The sequence below is a fragment of the Taudactylus pleione genome, unplaced genomic scaffold (assembly GCF_031769625.1).
Source record: "Taudactylus pleione unplaced genomic scaffold, aTauple2 ptg000005l, whole genome shotgun sequence".
Classification (NCBI taxonomy): domain Eukaryota; kingdom Metazoa; phylum Chordata; class Amphibia; order Anura; family Myobatrachidae; genus Taudactylus; species Taudactylus pleione.
Window position 1 is genome coordinate 12,055,589 of NW_028284408.1, and position 25,716 is coordinate 12,081,304.

The 25,716-nt window shown below is 49.4% G+C and overlaps 1 protein-coding gene across 5 annotated transcripts in view; it reads right to left on the bottom strand.

The window, feature by feature from the left end:
- Positions 1-25,716, bottom strand: part of SUGT1 (SGT1 assembly cochaperone of MIS12 kinetochore complex) — a 126,665-nt gene that overhangs the window by 88,678 nt on the left and 12,271 nt on the right. For all 5 annotated transcript variants that reach the window (XM_088481965.1, XM_088481962.1, XM_088481867.1 and 2 more), the window contains exon 4: positions 15,420-15,510. In XM_088481965.1, coding sequence (XP_088338091.1) covers positions 15,420-15,510 — 91 coding nt within the window. The remainder of the gene's footprint in view (positions 1-15,419; positions 15,511-25,716) is intronic.

The following is a 25,716-nucleotide window of genomic DNA, read 5'->3' on the forward strand; positions in this document are numbered from 1 at the left end:
TGATAATATGAGATATGGTAAGAACTTACCCTTGTTATCTCTATTTCTACAAAGTCCATAGGGTTCCACAGGATACCTTGGGGGGTATAGGTGTGACGTCAGTCATCGGGCACCATAGAGTTAAGCTTTCAGCCTCCCAGGATGCACTAGGGTCCCCCTCCTATACCCCGCCCCCGAGCCAAGGCACCTCAGTTAGTTACCAAGCCATAGGCCGGAGGATGAGAAGATAGAGAGAAAAAAGATCTGGACACACACAAGAATCACATTCTCACCAGAGGGAGACGGAAAAACCGGTGACCAGAGCAAAGCCCATCTGCAGCACAGGTGCGACAGGGCGGGAGTCCTGTGGAACCCTATGGACTTCGTAGAAATAGAGATAACAAGGGTAAGTTCTTACCATATCTCATATTTTCTACTTCAGGGTCCATAGGGTATCCACAGGATACCTTGGGGATGTCCCAAAGCAGTATCCTTTAAGGGAGGGGACGCTCCTGTGCAGAAAGGAGAATCCGTCGCCCGAAGGAAGCATCCTGAGAGGCGAAGGTGTCAAACCTGTAATACCTCACGAAGGTATGGACAGAGGACCACGTAGCAGCCTTGCAGATCTGGACTGCAGAGGCACCACGTCGAGCTGCCCACGAAGGACCCACAGACCTAGTGGAATGAGCCTTCACAGAAGGAGGAACCGGCAGGCCTTCATGAAGATAAGCTTCAGAAATAGCCATACGGATCCAGGCTGCCAAAGTTTGCTTTGAAGCAGGCCAACCCTTTTTACGGAAACCATAGAGGACAAACAAGGCGCCCGACTTCCTAAACGAAGAAGTGCGGTCAACATAAGTCCTTAAGGCCCGCACAACATCCAAAGTGGCCTCACCCACTGAAAGGTCAGGTGAGTTAAAGGCCGGAACAACGATTTCCTCGTTAACATGAAACTGGGAAACAACTTTGGGAAGAAATTCGGGACGAGTGCGGAGCACTGCCCTGTTCCCATGAAAAACCAAGAAAGGGGGTCTACAAGAAAGAGCCCCTAAATCAGAAACACGTCTGGCCGAAGCAATAGCCAGAAGGAAAACAGTCTTAGCTGTTAGCCATTTAAGATCCACTGAGCCCAGTGGTTCAAACGGCGGTCCCTGGAGAGCCCTCAGGACCACAGCCAAATCCCAAGGCGCCACAGGTGGAACAAAGGGCGGCTGAATGCGGAGAACACCTTGCATAAAGGTGCGCACATCCGGGATTGTAGCAATCCTATAGTGAAACCAGACAGACAGGGCCGAAACCTGTACCTTCAAAGAAGCAAGGCGAAGCCCATGATCTAGTCCCGCTTGTAGGAAGGCAAGTATCCGAGAAAGACGAAATTCCCGCGGTGCATAACCTCTCGGTCGACACCACTGGAAGAACGCATGCCACACGAGATGGTATATCCTCGCAGAAGACGGCTTCCGAGCTCGTAACATGGTACGCACCACAGAGCTGGAAAACCCCCTGGACCTCAGCATGGCTGTCTCAACAGCCACGCCGTCAAAGACAGCCGAGTCAGTTCCGGGTGAAGACAAGGACCCTGTGACAGAAGGTCCGGTCGTAGCGGCAACCGCAGAGGACTGTCCACGGACAGACCCTGAAGGTCTGAGAACCAGTGCCGTCTGGACCATGCGGGAGCTATCAACAGGAGCGTCCCTCCTTCCTGTTTGAATTTCCGGATTACCCGTGGAAGAAGGGAGACCGGAGGGAACAGGTATGCGAACCGGAACGTCCACCGGACGGACAGAGCATCCACCAGAGACGCCCCTCCGTCTCTTGTGCGAGACCCGTACACCGGCAGCTTGTTGTTGTGCCGGGACGCCATGAGGTCGATCTCTGGAAGACCCCATCTGATGGTAGACCCGTGGTGAAGAATCGAGCCGGGGGTCTATGCCGGTAAGAGAGGGCGTACCCGTGGGAGACCACCTCGAGAACCCAAGTGTCTGTCGTAGTGACCGACCAACACTGGGCGAACTGCAGCAGACGGCCTCCCACTTTGGGATCCCCCAAAGGGAGGCCCGGACCGTCAGGCCGCAGGCTTGTCATCTGGCTTAGGGGCCGGACGTCTGGTACTCCATGCCTGCTTCCGGGGCTTGGCCGATTTCTTAGGGCCAGCCTGTCGAGGAAAAGACTGTGGTTTGGGCCTGCCCTGGGCCCTATAAGACCGAAAGGACGATGGTCCAGAACCAGAAGGAGCAGCGGCCGACGGGAGACAAGCCGATTTGGCTGCCGCCAGCGTGGCCACAATCTTGTCCAAATCCGGACCGAAGAGAACTTCTCCAGTAAATGGCAACGCCTCCAAACCCTTTTTGGAATCTGCGTCCGCCTTCCAGGATCGCAGCCACAAGGTGCGACGAGCAGCCACCGTTGCTGAAGAAATTCTAGACACCAGAGTACTAATGTCTAAGGGCGCTTCGTTGATATAAGTGGCCGAATCACGGAGATTACCAATCAACTCCGCCTGTTCGGCCGGACAGTCGGAATCAAAAGACGCCTCTAATGAATCCGCCCAGCGCTCCATCGCTCTGGCAACCCAGCAAATGGCCATAGCCGGCCGTGCTGCCCCCCCCGCAAGGGAATAAGCGGACTCTGCGGCTGGTATCTTTTGCCAGGCTGTTTCCACGCCTCCTCTAAATGGTCCACTAATTGACCCGAAAGAGGAAAGACTGTGGCATCGCCCTTCACATCTTTAAAAAAGGCATACTTGGATTTAGCCGCTGGGGGAACTTGGTCCTCAATCACCAAGGCTGTGCGGACAGCCCGAATAAGTCCAGGAATATATACCTTGGACTTAGCGTCAGCGTCCTTAGTATGGAGAGGTTCCTGATCGTAAGGATCCAGAATCTCCCCATCATCAGACATCCCCTCGTCATCCTCATAAGGAGCCTACAGAGACGCCACCGGCCGTTTATGTGGCCGCATCACAGACTCCCCTTGCAACACATCCGACAAGTGCTGTACAGAACTCGTCAGGGAGTTAACCCACGCCGGCTCCTGAGAAACCGGGAGCGGGGAAATAGGGAGACTGTGGGGTACCACCAATTGTCGCGGGAAACCCTGCATGGGTGACGACACCACTGACTGCTGGGACAAACCCATCGGCGGAAACGCGGGCTGCTGAGCTAACTGGCCCACCAAGGTTGTAAGCGCCTGAGCGAAACAAGCCCAGGGCGGCTCCTATACCGGTGCTGTAACCGTAATAGGCCGCGCCATAGACAAACACTGCCGGCAGAGGCCCTCCGCGCTACCCTCCCCCTCCGCTAACGGTACTTTACACGTAGCACACTGTAGTCGTAGAGGAAAATCACTTTCAGACATGATGGCACCAAGTATGTGACCCCTCTCACCAATTATATATTAAATAGGCGAGAGACCACCCTGCAGCACCGCACCGCAAGGGCTTAGCAGAAAGGACAGGGACAGTAATAAAGCTGACAGTTAGAAGAAAAGTTACAGGCAGCAGCGCTAGCACAGTCACATACAATGCAAAGAAAAATCAATTCCTGCACTAACAGCGCTGATCACTCAACTACGCAGACACAGGGCCTGGTAGGACACAGCGCAGCATACACAGACCTGACCCAAATCGGAGGAGAGGTATGCGGGGGGACCCAGACCACGATGCTTCCGTCCAGCACTTCCAGCAGCGTTCACCATGCGTTGAAAAGATGGCCGCCGAGGAGCAGAGAGGAGGCTGGCCTGGGGGAGGAGCGCTGCTACAGGAGGTCGGCAGTGTGCAGAGAGGGCTGTGTGCAGCGGGGGAGGCGCCGGCTGTGAGACAGGGAAGGCGCGCTCTCCTGGCATGCATTTAACCCCCAGGACGCCGCAGCGCTACCGCTCTGCTGCGGTCCGCTGTCCCAGGGGGTAGTGGAAGCGCAGGTTCAATACCTGGCTCCACGCTGCAGCCAGTCCCCAGGGGACTCGGGACCATGTGACAGCGGGGACCCACCGCGGGACCCCGCTGCTTACTGCTGTCCCACTTGAATCCGGCCATGGTCCGGAACATCTGGGGTCACCGCTAGCTGTGACCCCAGATGCTCACCAGCATCCCCGGATCGGTACCGGCGTTCTGGTACCGGCGGGGGTGTAGGGAAGACAGCATGGAAGTCAGGACTGACTGTCCATGCTGTTCATCCAGATGTGCAGCCACAGCTGCATGAAGAAAAAGCTTCAGGGGCTCTTCTAACCCCCACTCCAACAGGTGCACCCGACTCCGGCCGGGCACCAAACTAAACTGAGGTGCCTTGGCTTGGGGGCAGGGTATAGGAGGGGGACCCTAGTGCATCCTGGGAGGCTGAAAGCTTAACTCTATGGTGCCCGATGACTGATGTCACACCTATACCCCCCAAGGTATCCTGTGGATACCCTATGGACCCTGAAGTAGAAATTATTATATCAGTTGTTTATAAGAGTAGTCTGGGCAAGGCCAGTTGATATATCATTAAGTCTAACCTGTTGTGCAAGATTTAGAGGGTCACTGGATCAGGCTTAAAAGTTACAGTACAAAACAAGTTACACATTAATGTAAAGAACACCGATGTGGCACACTCTAGACGATATTTTGTCAGATCCAGCGGATCGGATAGACATATCGGTCACATTGTCTAGGGGCCTGATTCAGAGGCGCTCGTAAGCGGCCGCTCGTTCGCTCCGAGCGATGTTCACACATTTGCGCATGCGTATGGGTCGTAATGCGCATGCGCCAACCAGTCATTGCGGTCGGAAGTCGAGCGCTCGCAAAATAGCGAGTGCCTGCTAATTTGAGTGACAAGATGAGGTGTTTGTGGGTGGTAACAGGGGAAGGTGCTTGAAAACGGGGAGTGGTGATCCGAACGCAGGCGTGCCAAACGGTCAAAAAGGGCGTTTTAAGGGTGTGCATAATTAACAAAGCAGCGTCATCGACCACGTCACTTGGTTGTTTCTTAGCCTGAACTGTTCGCATGATTGCGGTAGGAAAATCCTACCACAAGCACTGCGAGCAGTTCAGACGCCTTTCGATGTACTCGATTAATCAAATAAATAGCAGAGATGACGTAGGATGCGAGCGGCCAGGGGGCGTCTTTACAAAATAGCGAGCACATGTTTCGTTCGCTCGCTCAGACATAGAGGCGTCAACAGACCGCAAAGAGCGAGCGCTCAATTTAAATATCCGGACCCTTTTTCTAAACGAGCGAGCGCAAACAGCGTCCGGCTCTGAATCAGGCCCTATGTGCGCTCCTACGCATCGTTCGTGACATCCTCCGTCGGCCTACATGCAGAGCCGTCAGGGATGTCATTAGCAAGGGCCATGCTGCCAAATGAAGCAAGGACCCCGCCGTCGCTGCCCACATAGACAAGTGTGTATGCACTTGCCGATGCCAGCTTCCAGCCAGTTCTCGTCGCTGCAGATGTTGGGCTGGGTACACATTATCTAGTGTGTACCCAGTCTGAGCTAGGTTATGACTTTGTTTGGCTCAATATAAATTGCAGTTTGATGTACTCTTTCTGGTAGGTCATGAGGTGGGTGTAGCCATAACTCAAAAATTGCACTTATTGAGCCAAGCACGGTCACAGGCAGGATCAATGTGACTGTTCCCTCCAGCTGCTGAACCTGTGGACTCCCAGCAATAAGATGTTCTTTCCTGCTCCTAATATGTTGTGATACCTGCTGACAAGTCAGCCTGAGGACCCTTAGCATCTACCTCTCCATAAAGAGGAGAAATATAGACATAGGGAATATTTAACAAACTTTCTAAAGAGGTGTTGTTGTAAATAGCAACCAATCAGGTTTCAGATAAAATGTTATAGAATTTACCAGATATATGATAGGTGCAAATGCGTCATCATACAGCTTTGATGCAGTTGCACCAAAAAGCCCCTCTTGGCGCGCCAATTTCTGTGCAACTCTGCTAGAGTGGGCATCTTTTTTGCCTGAAAAAGTGTCTTAGTAACAATGCGATGGAACCAGGTGATTCTGCTGATTAATTTTATATCTGACACTTGTATATCAGTGTGCAACTGAGTCTCTGAATCGATATATGAAGTGCTACAAAGCAGCAGCTTCAGCTTTTTTCCATGCCAAGTTTCGTAATGTTTCATATACAGACTCGGGGCCTGATTCAGACCCGGTCGCAAGCGCTGAGCGCTCGCAACCGGGTCGATGGTGGCCCAGAGCGCATGCATATGACGGAGCTTTCTCTGATGTGCGCATGCGCGAGACCCGGATAGCGACGGGCAATCAGTCACTCCGGGTCTCGCATCAAAGAGGGCGTGCTGTCGATGCTGAGTGACAGGAGGCCGCACAAAAAAAAAAAAAAGCCCTGATTCAGAGCGTCCGGCTCTGAATCAGGGCCTCAGTCCAATACAGATATACAAGTGTTGTATATCAAATTAATCAGCACAATCTACTAGTGCCTCACATTGTCACCTCGACACATTTTGTGGGTAAAACAAAAGGTGCAAAAGAGACACCCGGCGGTAGCATAGGCGCACGGGACCTAGCCACATGGCTTATTGAGGCTGGATGTATGACGACACCTCTGTAGAATCGGATTGGTTGATATGTGCAACACCTCCATTTGTCCTCTTTAGAAGGTTAGACAAATCTCCCTCCACATGCAGACACATCTCTACCAACATCGACAGTGCGGAATAATCTAATTGTAGATACGCAGTTATACTAACTCCTAGATGTGAATTCTTCATCACATTGTGCTTATTTGAATGATGGATTTTTGTGAATGAGCCATTATCCGTGCTACAGGACATTACCCTTAATAAGGCCTTATATAGGATTTGCCGTAACGGTATACAATCGGAAGCCGGCTGCCGGAATCCCGACAGCTGGCTTCCAGACTGCTTTATCCCGGAGTGGGATAAATTTCCCCCATGCTGGGAGACCGGCGCCCGGCATTACTGTGTGGCATAATGTATAAGGGGCACTACTACTGCGTAGCATAACCTCAATGGGCTCTGTGGGGCATAAAAAGAACAGGCTCTGTGTGGGGGGAAAATATTTTCCCAGCAGGGGTTTTGCCAATCCCTATTGGAAGCTGCTGCGTGATCCTACAGATTCTTGATCTACATCCATTACTTAGTTTTGTTTTATAGTATGAAATTCTCACGGTATACAAAAATAATGTTTACTTGTAATTATGTAAGCATCATTTATTGCTCACACTATTATATTATAAATATATAAATGTAATGTTTACATATTGAAAATATTACTTCACATTAAGAGTTATGGTAGACTTACCTTTGTTAACTCTATTTTTTCGAAGTCCATAGGATCCACAGGGATACCATGGGGGTGTGTGATTGGAGTGACCCAGGCACCAAAAACAGTTAGACTTTAGCTCCCAGGATGCACTGGTCCCCCTCCACATATATCCCGCCCCCAGCCACAGACAGACAGTTTTGTCAACAAGCCCAAGGCAAACCAGGAAAGAGGAGGAGGAAGAACATTACTCTCAAGAAACGCTCAACCAAAAGGTGAAGGAATCAGTGATCAAGAGAGAAAATACCCAATGAGGCCAGGTGCGTCAGGGTGGGCGCCCTGTGAATCCTATGGTCTTCGAAGAAATAGAGTGAACAAAGACAAGTCTACCATAACTCTTAGGGGGTCATTCAGACCTACTCGCGAGCGGCAGTACGCTCGCAAGTGGGTCGATGGTCCCCACTGCCCATGCTCCGTCGTGCGCATGCACGAGACCCGGCGAGCGAAGGACTTTCCATCGCTCCGGGTCCCACACCAAAGGGGGCGTGCTGTCAATGTTTGTTGACAGCACGCCCCCTTTGGTGGGCCTGCCGGGGGGCGTGCCTTCCAGACGGAGGCGTTCCCATGGGAACGCCTACCGTCTGAAGCCGGCCCCACTGACATCACTAGTGATGTCAGTGGGAGTGATTTTGGCTCTGATAGAGCCAAAATCACTCCAGGGCTTGTGGTTGAGAAACCCGACCACAGGGTTTCACTCGCAAGTCCGATGGTCACGATGGTCAAGACTATCGCGACAATCTTGTTACACGCTCGTATATGCTGTGGGTGGTGACCCACAGCTATACGAGCGTCCAGGAGGACGCTCCATATTAATGGAGGAGGGCCCTGATTCAGAGCGAGCGCTCTGGTCAGAGCGTCCGGCTCTGAATCAGGGCCTTAATTTCTTCTTCAGGGTCCATAGGGGATCCACAGTGATACCATGGGGATGTCCAATAGCAGTTTCCCTAAGGGTGGGGACGCTCCTGAGCAGAAAGGAGAATCCGATGCCCAAAGGAAGCACCTGAGAGGCAAAAGTTATCAAAGGCGTAGAACCTGAGAAAGGTGTGGATGGAAGACCACGTGGCCGCCTTGCACAATTGTTCAGCAGCGACACGTCGAACCGCCCACGAGGATCCCACAGACCGAGCAGAATGAGCTGTAACCCTGTTTGGAACAGGAAGATCAGCTTGCATGTAGGCCTGAGAGACTGTCATGCAGAGCCATCGAGCCAGAGTCTGTTTGTTAGTGGACAGCCTCGCTTGCGAAAGCCATACAACACAAAAAGAGAATCTGATTTCCTCAAGGAATCTTTACGATCCACGTAGATCCTTGGAGTACAGCGCTGTCCGGATGAAAGATCAAAAATGAGGAGCGACAGGAGAGCGCTGCTACATCAGATACTCTGCGGCCTGAGGAGATAGCGAGGAGAAAGAGCGTCTTCGCTGTCAGCCACTTGAGGTCTACTGAGTCCAGAGGTTCAAACAAAGGAGCCTAGAGAGCCCGGAGAACCAGGGACAAATCCCACGGAGCTACCGGGAGGGACAAAAAAAGGTTGGAATGCGGAGAACACCCTGCAAACATGTTCTAATATCAGGCAGGGGAGCAATCCCTCGCTGGAACCAGACTGACAGAGCAGAAACCTGAACTCTAAACGTGCATACACATGATCAGATATTACAGGACGATAACAATATCATCGATCGCAGATCTTTATAGTTGTTTGGGGGTTGGTGCATGTGCTGGATGTTCGATATCGAACATCCAGCACATGCAGGATGATCAGACGATATTTGATCGCTCCGTGTGTACGGAGCCTAAGGGAGGCCAGGGGAAAATAAGGTCTAACCCAGCCTGGGGAAAGGCAAGCACCCGGGAGACCCATAAAAACTGTAGGGTCATAGCCTCTGGGGAAGCACCATTGAAAGTAAGAGTGCCAAACTCTGTAATAGATGTGGGCTGAGGCAGGCTTACTTGCCCTGAACATCGTCTGGAACACAGAGTGAGAGAAACCCTTGGCTCTTAAGAGGGAAAACTCAAGAGCCACATCGTCAAAGACGGACGAGGTAGGTCCGTGTGCAGGCAAGTGCCCTGCGTCAACAAGTCCTGCCGTAAAGGAAGTGGAAAGGGAGTGTCTATGGAGAGACTCCGTAGGTCCATGAGCCAATGTCGCCTGGGTCAGGCTGGAGCTATTCGTATCACCGTGCCGCCTTCTTGCTTGAACTTTCAAAGTACCCTCAGGAGAAGGGAGATTGGAAAAAAGAGGTATGTGAGGTTGAAGTCCAACCTCACTGCTAGAGCGTCCACGAAGGCGACTGAGGGTTCTCTGGTCCGGAGCCCATACCTGGGGACCTTGTGGTTGTGACGTGAGGCCATGAGGTTTACATCTGGCAGGCCCCATTTGTCCACTAGGAGTTGAAAGGCATTCAGGTAGAGAGCCCACTCTCCAGCGTGTATGTCCTGATGGCTTTGGAAGTCCGCCTCCCAGTTGAGAACTCCAGGAATGAACACTTTCAAGATTGCCGGGAGATAACATTCGGCCCAGACCAGAATGTTTGCCACTTCTTGCATGGCTGTCCAACTTCGCGTGCCTCCCTGATGGTTGAGATACGCTACCGCAGTTGCGTTGTTGGACTGGATCTGGACCGGCCTGCCCCAGAGAAGGTCTTGCGTCTGAGTGCTCTATACACTACTCGAAGCTCCAGGATGTTTATGGGCAGACGACTTTGGCGAGTTGTCCATCATCCCTGAAAGGTATGATGACCAATTACCGTGCCCCATCCGCGAAGGCTGGCATCTGTCCTGAGAAGTTCCCAAACTGGAATCCAGAAGGGACGACCCTTGTCCAGATGGGAGGGAAAGCCGGACCTCCGGAGAGAGTAGGATCATCTGGGACCGGATCAGATGAAACGGTCAATTCCACCGGGGGATAATCAGTTGTTGAAGTGGCCTGGAGTGGAACTGGGCGTATTCCACCATATCGAAGGTGGATACCATGGACCCCAGGACCTGCTTTTCTGAGTGAATGGATACCATCAGATTGTGGAGCAAGCTGCGCATACGCAAGTGTAATGTCAAAATCTTGTCTGCTGGTAGAAAGATCCTCTGTATTCAAGAATCTAGGAGTGCCTGATGTATCATTCGCTGTGTCGGAGATAGGGATGACTTTTTCCAATTGATGATCCAGCCGTGTGCTTGCAGATAGTCCATGGTCAGCTAGAGATGGCTTTGTAACACCACCGGTGAGTGTGCCAAGATTAAGAGGTCATCTAGGTATGGAAGGATTCTGACGCCCTGGCATCTGAGGTGTGCCACCATAATATTGATAAAGACCTGAGGGGCTGTTGACAGACCAAAGGGCAGCACCCGAAACTGGTAATGTTGCTGCAGAACAGCAAACCGTAGGAACTGCTGGTGGATTGGAGTAATAGGTACATGCAAATATGCACCCTGAAAGTCCAAAAAAACATGAAATCCCCAGGCTGAAATCGGACAATAGATCGTAGAGTTTTCATGCAGAACTTGGGTACTCTGATAAACTTGTTGAGGGGTTTGAGATTCAGAACAGGCCCGATGAGACCCATTCGGCTTCTGAATCAAAAAGAGAGTGGAATAAAAACCAGTTCCTCTCTGAGCCGAAGGAACCGGAATTATTACACCTGAACTCAACAGGGAGTGAATGGCCTCCGGGAGGGGCAAGGCCTTGGGAATCGGTATGAATTACCGCCGGACGCAATTGCCGGTATGAATTACCGCCGGTTCAAATCCCGACAGCGGCTGCCCGACATGGGTGAAAATCCTGATCATCCCCAGGTAAGTATTTACCTAACCTCCCCCCCTTAACCCTACCTAGGGGTGCCTAACCTTTCCCCCCAGTGCCTAAACCTAACCCCCCATCCTCCACCGCCTAAACCTAAGTCCCCCGGGTGGTGCCTAACAATAACCCCCCCTTCCCCTAGCCTAACCCTAACCTCCCGGCGGGGTGCCTAACCCCAAGTACCCCCCGGGAGCCTTAAACCTAACACCCCCCCACCGGTGTCCGCAGCGGCGCCCGGCATCGCCATCGGGCGGAGGGTTTGTCCTCAGACTTGAAAGCCGGACGTCTGGCCGACCAAGACTGCTTGACTCGCACTGGAAAAGGACGGTCCTCTTGCCTTACCCTGGAGGCGAAAAAACCGAGAAGAGAACAGCCTAGGCTTAAGGGCAGTTGCTTACGGCAGAAAGGCAGATTTTGAGGCTGCCATGGTAGCCACTATCTTGTCCAATTCTACGCCAAACAGCCTGTCTCCAGAGAAGGGTAAGGATTCTAGTGCTTTCTTGGATCCCATGTCCGCCTTCCAGGACCGTAACCAAAGGACCAGGTATGAGACTACCGAGGTCGCAGATGCCTTTCAGGCAAGAAGTCCAGTATCCAATGCAGCTTCTTGCAAATAAGAGGCCGCTTCCTGAATATGGGAGATGCAGGCCAGTTGTTCTCTGGTAGTGTCTGATGGTAGGCTCTCTTCCAGTGCCCCTGTCCATCCCTCGATAGCCTAAGCCACCCAGGCTGCAGCCATAGCTGGCCAAGTGATAGCACCAGAAAGCGAGTAGACTGACTTGAGACAAGTTTCTAGCTTTATATCCGTGGCTTTGTTAAGGGAGGATATAGACTGTTAAGGCAGCGTAGTTTCTGACTAAGCGTGCCACATGCGAATCAAAAATGGGAGGGACTTCCCACTTTGTACACTCCTTAGTAGGAAGAGGGTAAAAAGACGCTAGTCTTTTTGGGACCTGGAACCGCTTGCCAGGAGTACCCCAAGCTATTCTGATTGAGGGAATTCAGCCTTAACCACCTTCACACGTTTAAACATCAGGGTTTTAGGTTTAGGGGCCGGTTCATCATCCTCTATATTCAGGATTGATTTAACCACCCTCACTAAAGCAAGAACATCCACTGTTGATTGACGATGCTCCTCACCCGAGTGCGACTCGGAGAGAGAACCTTGTGTGTCAACTGCCTCCTCAGATGATGCGTCAGAATCCGAAAGTTGGGTAGACTGAAAGGATGATACAGTCCGCCTATGTGCTTTGGTGGCTAATGGTCTGTCAACCTGTAACCTTTGCTGAGAGGCGGCAGACGTTTGAGCCATATTCTGAACTGAGTGGGCATAAACTTCCTTCCAAGGAGGATGCCTAGAGGGTACCGACACAGTAGGCTGTAATCGCTGTGGGTACCCCATAGTAGGAGGCATCATGGGAGTTGATAAAACGAACCACTAGCTGCGTCATAACCTGGGATAAGGAGGGCACCCAAGGTGGCTCATATACAGGGGCTGGTAAGGTGGACTGGTGAGCAAATTTATAACACTTAGCACATAGACCATCCTGTATGAAATCCTGAGAGGGCAAGCCCGCAAAACAGGATTTGCATGTAACCAGCACAGGGGCATCAGGCTCCTGTTTATCCTTGCCTTTAGAAGACATAGAAATAGCCAGCAAGTAGAACACAATCAGTGTATAGCTAATAATGCAATGTGACGCCCTTCACAAATACAAGTACATGTAAAGTACTAATACCCCTACACACCTGGTAGTTGAGGGTTTGAGAAAGAGCAGCAGGGATAGATATAATTTACAGTCAAAGTTTAAGACAGTATATCACAGTGTTGGCTAACCTTGACATTCCAGCTGTTGTGGAACTATATATCCCAGCATGCACTGCCACAGTTTTAGCATGCCCTAATAGCAAAACTGTAGCAGTGCATGCTGGGTTATGTAGGTCCATAACAGCTGGAGTGTCAAGGTTAGCCAACACTGGTATATCACAACAACAGAGCTAGCTCAAGTTACATACAATGCATACAAATATACTTATAATGGGCACTAAATCAACTACTTAAGCCTCCAAGGGCTGGTAGGATTTATGCGCTGTATAACCTGGCCCCAGGGAGAGGTATACAGGGAGACTGGACCCGACACTCCTGAGACCTGTAGCTTCAGAAAAGCATTGCTTAATTGCTATTGAGCATCTCATATAGGAGGGCAGCGAGTAGGAAGAGCAGCCCAGAAGCTGGAAAACTCTTGTGAGGGATTGCGGTCTGGGCTGGGGGAAGAGCCTACCTCCCCACTACTGCATTAACTGCCAGGTGCCGCTGGCCTCTACCTAGTCCCCGACACCGGCTTTTAACTGCCTCAGTGGTCTAGTGGGGGAGCGGATGAACCAGGCTCCCCACTACAGCGTCTTCCGGCGGGTCTCCACTACTGGAAGTAAGGACTGCACAGCACCAGGGAAATCGCCTTACCTGTTCTTCTCCGTACGCCCGGCTGCAGCCCTGGGTCCCCAGGCTAGCAAAACCCCGCTGGGGCTTGCCGAAATCACCAGACCACTAACTGGTGTTGCGGCACCAACAGAGGTAGTTGGAGCAGCGGCACAGGAAGCAATTAAAAATAAAATAACTAATAAAATTAAAAGCATGGGACTGCTAAATCAGTCCTCCTGTAATAAACGGTGTGACTGACCCTGTCCAGCACCAAATGAAAAACTGTCTGTGGCTGGGGAGCTAAATCTCAACTGTTCGGTGCCTGGATCACGCCAACCACATACACTCCCATGGTATCCCTGTAGATCCCCTATGAACCCCTGAAGAAGAAATATGGTGTTTTAAAATAAGGCCTTGTATATTCCTTTAGGTCCAATTTTACCTCAACCCCTTATAAAATGTACTTCATAACTGCTACTTCAAAGCTGTTTGGTTGCTATGGGAAACTTCTCCACTGGTTCACTTATCCACGCTTTTCACGGCTTGATACATAAACCCCCCCCTTGTATGGCGATCACCAGACAATAGCTGCTAAGAGGAACCACATCATTTGAAAGAGGGGACTCCCCTCTTCCATATGTGAGTGACTCCACATTTACAGGTGTAATTATGAGCGGAATTGGACATGCAGTGCACTCCCAATCATATACGGAAATTGTTTTTTTCCCTAGCACAGGATACCATTGTCCGGTGATCACCAGACAATAAGTACCAAGTTGACTCATCATTTAGAAAAGGGGACCCCCTCTTTCTAAAATGGGTGACACCAATTTTATGGATGCCAGGTTGGTGGTGATCTTTCACCATCCCAGGACTCCATGATTTTTCTGTAGTGCAAGAGTTTTTCTCAGGTAATCTCACTGATCACCAAGCAATAATTTCTAAGGGGAGCTCTTTCAAACAAGGGTCCTGGGGCTGGGGAGCTAGAGGGACCTAAAGTCCCTCCCCCCCAGCATTTTTCATTCATTTTTATTTTCAATTTTTTTTCAGCTAACATGAATTACCAAAACCTGCAGCCGCATCTTTTTCCTATTCAATTAGAAAATCTGGTTTAGGTTAACATAGATTTTAGTTTGCAGTTCGCGAGTAGGTGAAAAGTAGGGAAAATTCTTTATTTTAAAAAGGTACAAAATGTCAGAACTATTGGCACACCCCTCCCAATAAATAATCAAACACTTAGGGCCGGATGCAATTAGCCTCGGTAATTAACTGTGGGCTAATTGGTCAGCTGGGAATATTTAATTACAGCCCGCAGGCTGTGGATTTCTGTTCGAGCCTCGAGGGAGGCTTGAACAGAACACCACGGAAAGTGCCCTTATTGCAGGAGACACGCATGTGTCAACCCATAGCTCCGGGTACTTATGTTGGAACCTAAGAGTTAATGCGCATTAGCCATAATTTTACTGCGCAAGGCAAAGGGGTTGAATAGCCAGAGGCTACCACCCTATTCTTCACACTGTAAATTACTGCGGCTATTTGAATCCGGCCCTCGAAGGCATTTAAATAGCATAATTTAGCCAATAATGATGTCATTTTTTTTAATGATATTTTCTGTAAAAAGCTAACAAATGATTTTAATTATGTGGGACATACATTTTGGGGTGTTGTATAAATGGGAAAGGAGTTCTTTAATTTGCAGACGGGAATATCTTTTCCCCAATAAATTTGAGACTTGCTAAATATATATATTTATTTATCTATCTCACATTACAGACATTTTTCTGTACCCCAAAATATTCCAAGGGATTTCATTTGGTGAAAAACACTTGTTTTCTTTTGTTCATTTTTATCAGCATGCTGCAAGTCTTAGAAATAGTTATACAACACAGCAACATTAAAGTGTGAAAAATAAGCCAGTTGGTGTTTACCCTTGTAATTTTGTAGAAGTATGTGAGCATAAGCCCTTTGGCAGTAATATGCTGCATCATCAGATTTATCTTCCAATGCCTTTGTCAGCTCCTGTAATTCAAACACAATTGTGCTATTCATTTATCTTGAACTTACAATGCAGTGCAAACTTAAAGCATTACTCTGTTTAGCAGCAGCAAGATTAAACACAGCACATCTACAAGAGGAGAATAATCAAGTTAATCAATAACAATGTCCTACAAGAAATTTCTGCTCCTCTGTGATTATCTGTAATGTAATAAATAGGCCAGATCATGTACAGGATTGCATTCTCCTGTTAGAGACAGGTAATAACACATTTTCAGTTACCATGAAACTACACAATTATATATGCATAAGGAATCCTACAATCTCCACAATGCAAGTAAGAATTCATGAGACACAAAAGTGATGGACCAAATGAGAATAATGTTTAAGCAAACAGCCATCTTGCAAATTCATGCAGTTGTGCAACCAGAATTTTTAATATACGCATTAAAATAGCTTAAAAAAAATTAAAATAGCATTAAAAAACATAAAAAAAAACCACAACTGCTGAGACAAAAGTAAAGTAAACACTGCTTGGATATAAACAAAACTATGCCGTGTTCTGTTCCACACAACACCCCCCTGGCGTTAGCTGTGCGAGCACTGGCTCCCACAAATCCCTGGCCAATCAGGTCAGTATTGGAAAATCACTCCACTAGAAGGCTCCTCAGTGATGCACTGTACAGTGGCGAGAGCGGCAAGGTATATTTTTGGTTTAGCGACTTAAATAAAAGCGTTTGTCATTGTGAGATGTAATGGTTGAATAATGCAAGCAGCTGTATTATATAGTGAAATAAAAGAATAGCTTACAGCAGTGGTTCCCAAACAATTTTGAAACAAGGCGCCCTAGTGTATCAGTATTGTTTTCATGGCACCCCTAAGCCAAAAGTTTGTCATTGAGAAATTCAGAGATAAAAAAAAAATGTAGTGAAGTAGTAAAGGGAAGTAAATTGTGCTGACCTGTCATCCTTAGGCTCAGTTATGTGGTGGGGGACAGGTTTGTGCTTCTATTTACATTACATTGACCATAAATAATTTGATTTGGTGCTGGACCACTAACCTGAGGCACCCCTGCAAGAATCCTGAGGCACCCTGGGGTGCCACGGCGCATAGTTTGGGAACCACTGGCTTACAGGAGGATTCAAAACAACAACAAATGACCCTTGGGATGGACACTTCCTTTGATATGCTACTAAGAAATGAACATAGCATGAGTTTAACAAATACAATGTTTTCATTGAATAGAAATCACAGAAAATCTTGTCAGTTATCCAAGCTTCCCTTTATATTGTTCTGTACATATGACGGTACTGCTCACCAGTTGTCTTAAGCTTTTAGAAAGTTAATTAGACTGGGGTCTGAGCACATTGTTTTTGTTCATATCTCCTCCTCCAGAATGTCCTTATATTTGAATTGAGCAGTACAGAACAATCTGTAAAGTACATTTGCCAGAGTGATTAGGAAATGCAGTCTGCAGTCCTGGGTTCTCCTAGTGTCTGTCCTAGTTGCTGGTACCGCACACACCCGCCGGGGTCTCTCACTCTGGAGGTCGCACTCTGATTCACTAATAGACTGTCATTCACATTCTATACTGTGGTACTCTAAAATCTAGAAAGATAGACATGAGCCAAGTCATTTCATGAGTCTCAAGCTTAGCACCGCAGCACTAGACAGGAATACAGCTAGATAGCTAACCTGTTCTGTATGAAGAAGATTGGGAAAGACCTCACAGATGGGTAACTTTACATTGAAGAAATTGTCTTAGAAAGTTTTGGCGGTTAAGATTTTGCCACAAATCCTATCTCTTTTCAAAATATGTGGACCCCTACTTTAGCCAAAACTGATCTCCTGGAAGACAGTGACCTGTCCTCCCATGTAAAGTCAAAAACTTTGGTAAAAACAATCAGTAACCTCACAGCCCAAAATTAGTTACCAGATAACTGAAAAAAGCAGAAATTAACCAGCCACGACAATCAGTGTACGATGCTGGTATGGTGCCCTCCCATAGGGTTCCAGGGCATCTGTCAGCGCATTCATTTACTGGACAATTACTGCTGTAAGCTCTTTCGAGCAGGGCCCTCTACCCTCTTGTGATTCTCCCTACTGTATTTTCATTTCTCTCTTACTTCCCACTAAGGCAACTAACACTTGGCTGCTTATGTGGGTGTAAAGGTTGCTAAAGTGGGAGGCACATATAGAAACCATTGTAATTCCTACACCGTTCACCTGATTTGGATGTAATTACCCTCAAATTAAATCTGAAAGTCTGCAGTTAAAGCACATCTTGTTTGTTTCATTTCAAAGCCATTGTGGTGGTGAATAGAGGCCAAAATATGTAAATTCTGTCAATGTCCCAATATTTATGCACCTGACTGTACGTTGCTGTGCAAGACAGAGAAAAACTAATCTGGAATTGCTGTACAAGTAACATGACTAAAGCCAGGCAGCAATAAAATTAATCCCAATAATTAAAATGCATTCTGTAATAATTAAATAAATTCAGAATTTTGTAGGTACTAAGGTGGCCATTTGTGGCCTACAGTGGATGCCCACACAGTGAATTCATGCTTCAACATAGATGTGTACTGCATGGGATAAATAATTAGTAGAGGGACAGAATATGACATCACATCGCAAAGATAGCGCCCAGGAGGCTGAGCCGCTCACTCGAGAAGCTATTTGGTTCTGTGTGACTGTCCAAAAGTCTACTCAGACTGACTGCACTAGCCGCCAAGCCACAGCTAACAAGCAAAAGGCGGGCCCAGAGTGTTACAGTACTGTCCCAGACAGAGGGGAATATTCAATTAGGTGCGAAAAGTCCTGTACTTTTCGAATGCCAGACTTTTCGCCGACATCGCTGGTTTTCCATGCGAAAAAGTATCACGCTGGTCCCCGCCTATCCGCGTATTGAATTAGAAATCAGCGAAAACGGGACCCAGCGAATTCGGACCTGGCGAGAAGTGCCGTCAGATTTGGGGAAATCAGCCTGTCACCCCCCAATAGATGCACTGACATTGGGGATCACTATAGATACCCCCGAATAGGCCTGCTGAAGGTATTTGGGGTACTTAAATGCTCTCAATAGCATCTTTGCAGAAGTGGTGAAGAATAGCATTTAGCAGGGTTTTTTTTAAGAAAATAAGTAGTCCCAGCAAATTTGGGGTATACGAAAATGGGTGCTAGCATATTATACAGTTTCTAAAGTGAAGTTTTAAAAAACTTAAAAAAATACACCTGCCACAAGCACCTGCAAACTTAAAAACACCTGGGGCATCCTTGCGGACCCCCCGGAATTTATTTAGCTAGTTTTTAAGTTTGTCTCACAACTTTGGTATTTTTCACCTGCAAAATGAAAGTGCTTTTTTGGGGTAAGTATTTTTTAAACTTTTTTTTATTTTTTTATTTTTTTTACACAGTTTACCGTGCTGGGTGGTTTCCGGATGTTTCACCCTAAAACTGCACTTTTTTTTTCGACACCTATTCATAGGCAAAACTTTTTCGCCTATTCAAATGCACAGACTTTCCGCACCGGCTAAAAGTCTTTGGAATTGAATAGAGGGATAAGCTTTCGCCTGGCGAAATGACATCACCAGCGATACTTTTCCGCAGAAACTGACTTTTCGCACCTAATTGAATATGCCCCAGAGTGATCAAATGCGAGTCACTGTCATACTCTCAAATTAAAATAACACATTGTCAAGTTATTTAAAATAAATTATTTTGCTTTTTTCCTGTGGAGGCCTGTGTGTTTTATTTTTTGTTCCTGTTGTAGGCCAATGTGTTGTTTTTCCTGTTGGGGGCCAATGTATGTGTTTTCTTTCATGTGAAGACTACGGGGGGGGGAAATTCAATTCAGCCGGTTAAGTTTGCACGGGTGAAAAAGGGAGGTAGCCCCAGGCTTTATCACCTGAGGCTATTCAATTAGACTCCCCTTTTCACCATAACCCCTTTTTAACAAGTGTTAAAAATGGGCATAAGGGCAGTTAACAGGTGTTAACTCATAGGCTGCAATTCAAATGTTTTTCACATCCCCGCTGGGCATCTATACGAAAAGGCACCTGAGGGAGCAATTCAATTGTTTCTACGTTCAGGCGCCCATTAGTACTTAATGCGGCTATCAGCACCGGGTTTAGCCGCGCAAAGCAGCTAAACCCATCTAAAGAAGTGGTTGGGGCACTCAAACCACCATTAGAGCACCCAAAAAACTGTGCACACATTTCATCTCGTATCTCAGAAGGCTGCGAAAAGAAATGTGCCCCCCCCCTACCCCTTCCCCCGCAGCTTTAGGCGCATGAACAAAGCAACAATTGAATTGCTCTGTCGGTCACCTATTAATATAGATACCCAGCAAGGGCGTTTAAAACAATTGAATCAACCCCATAAAGTCCGTGAAAACTTCACAGACTTATGCAATAACTATTCGTTTGTTTTGGTTTCCCCCTTCTGGGCTAATGGGTTTTATTTTTTCCTGTCAGTGGCCAATGTGTTTTATTACCAAGATTTCTGTATGGTCTGATACATATTTGCTCATTTTTGGAAAGGGAAACCCAACTTATTTTTCATATCCCCACTTCGACCACTGCCCTTAGATAGAGTTATGAATTAAGGAGCAAATAAAACTGAGGCCTTGGGATACGTTCTGGTGGCTTCTGTGCATATTGTAATGGGCAGAGAAATGAGCACCACGTGCGGAATTGGAAATTTCCTTAGGTGCAGTGTTATCACTCTTTATTTGGGATCCTTTTTGTAAAATGTTTAATAAATACAACTGATGTTTACCACCGATATCTATGGGCCTGAATCACTACAGATCGCTATTCTGCTTATACGCACGCACCGCAGTTGCTAATATCAACGGTGCTATTTAAGTTTGCATTCACATTGCGATCACATCCTGACATAAGGACGCCCACTTCCCCTTACTCACATCCGTATACTAGGGGAACATAGTGAAACCATCGGTAACATCGGACCCATATGCACACTTGCACAAGCCCAGACCTTACTCAGAAATTGCTACCAGCCACGCACGCTGCTTTGGCTGCTTATAGCCACGCAGTGAATAATTTATGCGCGCAACTACGTTGAAATGCACTGGCACGCCTGCGTTCGCCCGACCCCCCCCCCCGTCACCACCCACAAACGGCACTTCCTGTCAATCACTGTGCTCTGGGGCTGCGTAGCCTCAGCAATTGCAGTTCCCATCGCAATTGCTAGTTCGCACACTGCGATGCATACACATGCACAGAGCACAAACATCGACCGACTGCGTGCGTATTAGCATCTGCGCTCCTTGCGGAATCAGGCCCAATATCTCTAGTAGCCAACACCAAACTGTGGCAGCATACATATTTTGAATATTTGGGGAAGCACAGATGGCGTACTGGTTAGCATTACTGGCTCACAGCACTAAGGTCATGGGTTTGATTCTGTATGTGTGGAGTTTGTATGTTCTCTCCATGTTTGAATTAATTTCCTCTGGTTTCCTCCTGCAATCTAAAAACATGCTGGTAGGTTAATTGGCTTCTGGCAAAATAACAAGAGATATGGTAAGAACTTACCTTTGTTATCTCTGTTTCTACAAAGTCCATAGGGTCCACAGGGTGACCTTGGGGTATAGCTGGATCCTGGATCCTCGGGCACCACGCAGTTAAAGCTTTTAGCTGCTCCCAGGATGCACTTGGGTCCAACCTCCCCTATACCCCGCCCCCGAGCCACAGGCACCTCAGTTGGTAAGCAGCCCAGGCCGGAGGAGGAGACGAAACAGAGAGAAGGAAGACTGGAACACACAAGAACCATACTCACAGAAAAGGGAGACGGAAAACCGGTGACCAGTCACAGAGCCCATATGAAGCCAGGTGCGTCAGGGCGGGTGCCCTGTGGACTTCGTAGAAACAGAGATAACAAAGTAAGTTCTTACCATATCTCTTGTTTTCTACTTCAGGGTCCATAGGGGTCCACAGGGTGACCTTGGGGATGTCCCAAAGCAGTCCAACTAAGGGCGGGGACGCTCCTGTGCTGATAGGAGAACCCGGCGCCCAAAGGATGCATCCTGAGAGGCAAAGGTGTCAAACGCATAGAACCTCAAAAAGGTCTGAATGGAAGACCAGGTGGCCGCCTTACATAGCTGAACAGCAGAGGCGCCACAGCTAGCAGCCCAAGAAGGGCCCACAGACCGAGTGGAATGAGCCTTAACAGAGGCTGGAACAGGTAAACCCTCCTGCATATAAGCCTCAATAATAACAGAATGAAGCCAACGGGCTGGAGTCTGTTTGTTGGCAGGCCAACCCCTCTTGTGAAAACCAAAGAGGATAAACAAAGAATCCGACTTCCTCACAGAACTAGTCCGGTCCACATAAACCTGGAGAGCACGGACAACGTCTAAGGAAGTCTCCCCAGCTGAAAGATCAGGCGACTGAAAGGCTGGTACAACAAATTCCTGATTAATATGGAACCTGGAAACCACCTTAGGCAGGAAATCAGGACGAGTGCGAAGCACCGCTCTGTCCTGATGAAAAATCAGAAAAGGGGGACGACAAGAAAGCGCCCCCAAATCTGAAACCCTCCTGGCAGAAGCAATTGCCAAGAGGAAAACAGTTTTAAAAGTTAGCCACTTGAGCTCCACTGACTCCAAGGGCTCAAAAGGCGGACCCTGTAAGGCCCGAAGAACCACCGCCAAATCCCACGGGGCCACAGGTGGCACAAAGGGAGGCTGGATTCTTAAAACTCCCTGGAAAAAGGTGTGTACATCCGGCATAGCAGCGATCCTGCGCTGGAACCACACCGACAGAGCAGACACGTGCACCTTCAGTGAGGAAAGACGTAATCCTAAGTCCAAACCCGACTGAAGGAAAGCCAGAATACGCGAAACCCGGAACACCTGGGGATCATATTTTCTGGCCTCGCACCACTGAAAGTAAGTGTGCCACACTCTGTGATAGATCCTCGCGGAAGCAGGCTTGCGCGCCCTCAGCATGGTGGTAATAACGGAGCTAGAAAAGCCCCGAGACATCAGGACGGCTGTCTCAAGAGCCACGCCGTCAAGGATAGTCGACCCAGATCCGGGTGAAGACAGGGCCCCTGAGACAACAGGTCCCGCCGTTGAGGTAGGAGGTACGGAGCGTCGATGGACAAGCTCCGCAGATCGGAGTACCACGGCCTTCTGGGCCACGCTGGAGCCACCAGGATCAGTGTGCCTCCGTCCTGTTTGAACTTGCGCAGGACCCGAGGCAGCAGAGATATCGGAGGGAACAAGTAAGCCAGTTGAAACAGCCATCTCACCGACAGCGCGTCTATCAGACTTGCGCCTGCGTCCCTTGTCTTTGACCCGTACACGGGCAGCTTGTGATTGTGACGGGACGCCATCAGGTAAAGCTCTGGCAGCCCCCACTTGTCCACGAGTAGTTGGAATACCTCTGGATGAAGCGACCATTCCCCGGGATGCACGTCGTAACGGCTGAGGAAGTCTGCCTCCCAATTGAGGACTCCTGGGATGAAAACTGCCAAGAGAGCTGGAAGATAGCGCTCCGCCCAAGCCAGGACGCGGGACACCTCCGACATCGCAGCTCGACTGCGAGTCCCTCCCTGGTGATTGATGTACGCCACCGTGGTGGCGTTGTCTGACTGCACCTGAACGGCCCTTCCGTGAAGAGCGGTGCCGGACGACTGCAGGGCTTTGTATACTGCCCTCAGTTCCAGGATGTTGATGGGAAGAATCGCTTCCTCCGCCGACCAACGACCCTGAAGTGACAAGGAGCCTGTCACCGCCCCCCAACCCCGGAGACTGGCATCTGTCGTGAGCAGAACCCATTCCGGGATCCAAAAGGGGCGCCCCTCTAGGAGATGAGCTGTCTGCAGCCACCAGGCTAGGGACAGACGCACCTCCGAGGACAACACCAGCATCTGAGAGCGGATCCTGTGTGGCAATCCGTTCCATTCCGAAAGAATCAGCCCCTGCAGGGGCCTGGAATGGAACTGGGCAAACTCCACCATGTCGAATGCCGACACCATGGACCCCAAAACTCTCATCGCTGAGTGCACCGACACTCTGCCACTGCTCAGACAGCCGTGAATCCGCAGCTGTAAGGAGGAGACCTTCTCTGGAGTCAGAAAAATCCGTTGCTGACGAGAGTCCAGCAGGGCCCCCAAATGAACCATCCGCTGTGATGGGATGAGGGAGGACTTCTTCCAGTTGATCAACCAGCCGTGCGCCTGTAGACAAGCGACCGTCAGGTGGAGATGCTGGATCAGTACCTCCGGGGAGCTCGCCAGCAAGAGGAGGTCGTCTACATACGGTAGCAACCGTATCCCCTGGCTCCGAAGGTGAGCCGCCATGACCGCCATCACCTTGGTAAATACCCTTGGTGCCGTGGAGAGACCAAAGGGTAGAGCCCTGAATTGGTAGTGGTTGTGGAGAATAGCAAACCGCAGAAACCGTTGGTGCGATGTTGCTATAGGCACATGGAGGTAGGCGTCCTGGATATCCAGGGAGACCATATAATCCCCCGGTTCCATCGCCAGAATGATGGAACGCAAAGTTTCCATCCTGAATTTTGGAACCCTGAGAAACCTGTTCAGGGACTTCAAATTGAGGATGGGGCGATGAGAGCCATTAGGTTTCTGCACCAGAAACAGCGTAGAGTAATACCCCATCCCACATTGAGACTGTGGTACGGGTATAATGACCCCCGCCGTCAGCAAGGCCTCTATGGCTTCCTGAACCTTCAAGGCCTTGGTTTTGTCCTGAGAAGGACTTGTGCAAAAAAACTGGCGAGGCGGCCTGTGCCGAAAAGACAGGGCGTACCCCTGGGAGACCACTTCTCGCACCCAGGCATCCGTGGTGGTATTGTGCCAGCACTGGGCGAATTGAAGAAGTCGGCCTCCCACTCTGGGGTCCCCCAGAGGGAGGCCCGTCCCATCAGCAGAAGGCTTATCTTCTTGCTTGGAAGAAGGGCGCCTAGCACTCCAAGCTTGCTTCTTTGGCTTTGAGGCGGTCTTGGGTGCGGACTGCCTCGGGAAGGACTGACCCTTTGCCTTGCCCTGAACCCGAAAGGAACGAAAGGCCGAGCTCCGGACCTTAGCAGGTGTAGTAGCTGAAGGGAGGAAGGCTGACTTGGATTTTGCCAGGGTATCTACTATTTTGTCCAGGTCCGGACCAAATAGTAATTCTCCATTAAAAGGTAAGGCCTCCAAGCCTTTCTTTGAATCTGCGTCTGCTCTCCAAGACCGCAACCACAAGGATCTACGAGCAGACACTGCTGCCGCCGAAACCCTAGAGGTCAACAGGCTAGCATCCAAAGATGCTTCTCCAATGTAGGAGGCGGCATCTCTCATCTGTCCTAACAACGCCCTCTGGACGGCCGGAGCTTCATCCGTAAACGTGTCCTCCAAGGCGTTGGCCCACCCCTCAATGGCCTTGGCCACCCAGGAGATGGCCATGGACGGCCGGGCTACAGCCCCTGAGAGGGAATAAATAGACTTTAGACAAGTCTCCACCTTCCTGTCCGTAGGATCCTTCAGCGAGGATATAGACTGCAATGGCAAAGTAGCACTCCTGATGAGGCGTGTTACATGTGAATCGACTGCAGGCGGAGTTTCCCATTTCTTACAATGCGCTTCCGGGAATGGATAATTGGACGCCAAGCGTTTCTGTGGCAGGAATCGCTTACTGGGCGTCTGCCAGGCCACCGCCATGTGATCAGACAACTGATCAGACAAGGGGAACGCTGCAGAAGTAACCTTAGCTTTTTTAAAACTAGGATACCTCGATTTAGGAGCGGGTGCCTCATCCTCAATCAGAAGAATGGCCCGCACCGCCCTAACCAGAGCCCGCACATTGATGGAAGACTTAGTGTCTACCTCCTGGACTGAGGCATCTGAGCCTGAGTCATCCTGCACCTCACCATCATCCGAGGACCCCTCAGAATCCGAAAGATGCGCAGCCTGCGCCATGACTGAGCGTTTAGACGCCCTGGAGGGCACGTCACTGCGCAACATCGACTGAAAAGCCGAAGATGCTGCCGCCAAATCTTGGACAGTGTGGGAAAGCGCATCCACCCAGGGTGGAGGAGCTGGCACAGGAGCCTGAAACGGCACCACAGCCTGCTGCGCCACAGGGGTGGACTGAATATACATTGGCAACCCCGCATAGGGACCAACAGGCTGAGACCCCGGGGGAGTCTGCAATAATTGTGGGACCCCCGGGGAATGGGGGATGGCAGGCTGGGGCAA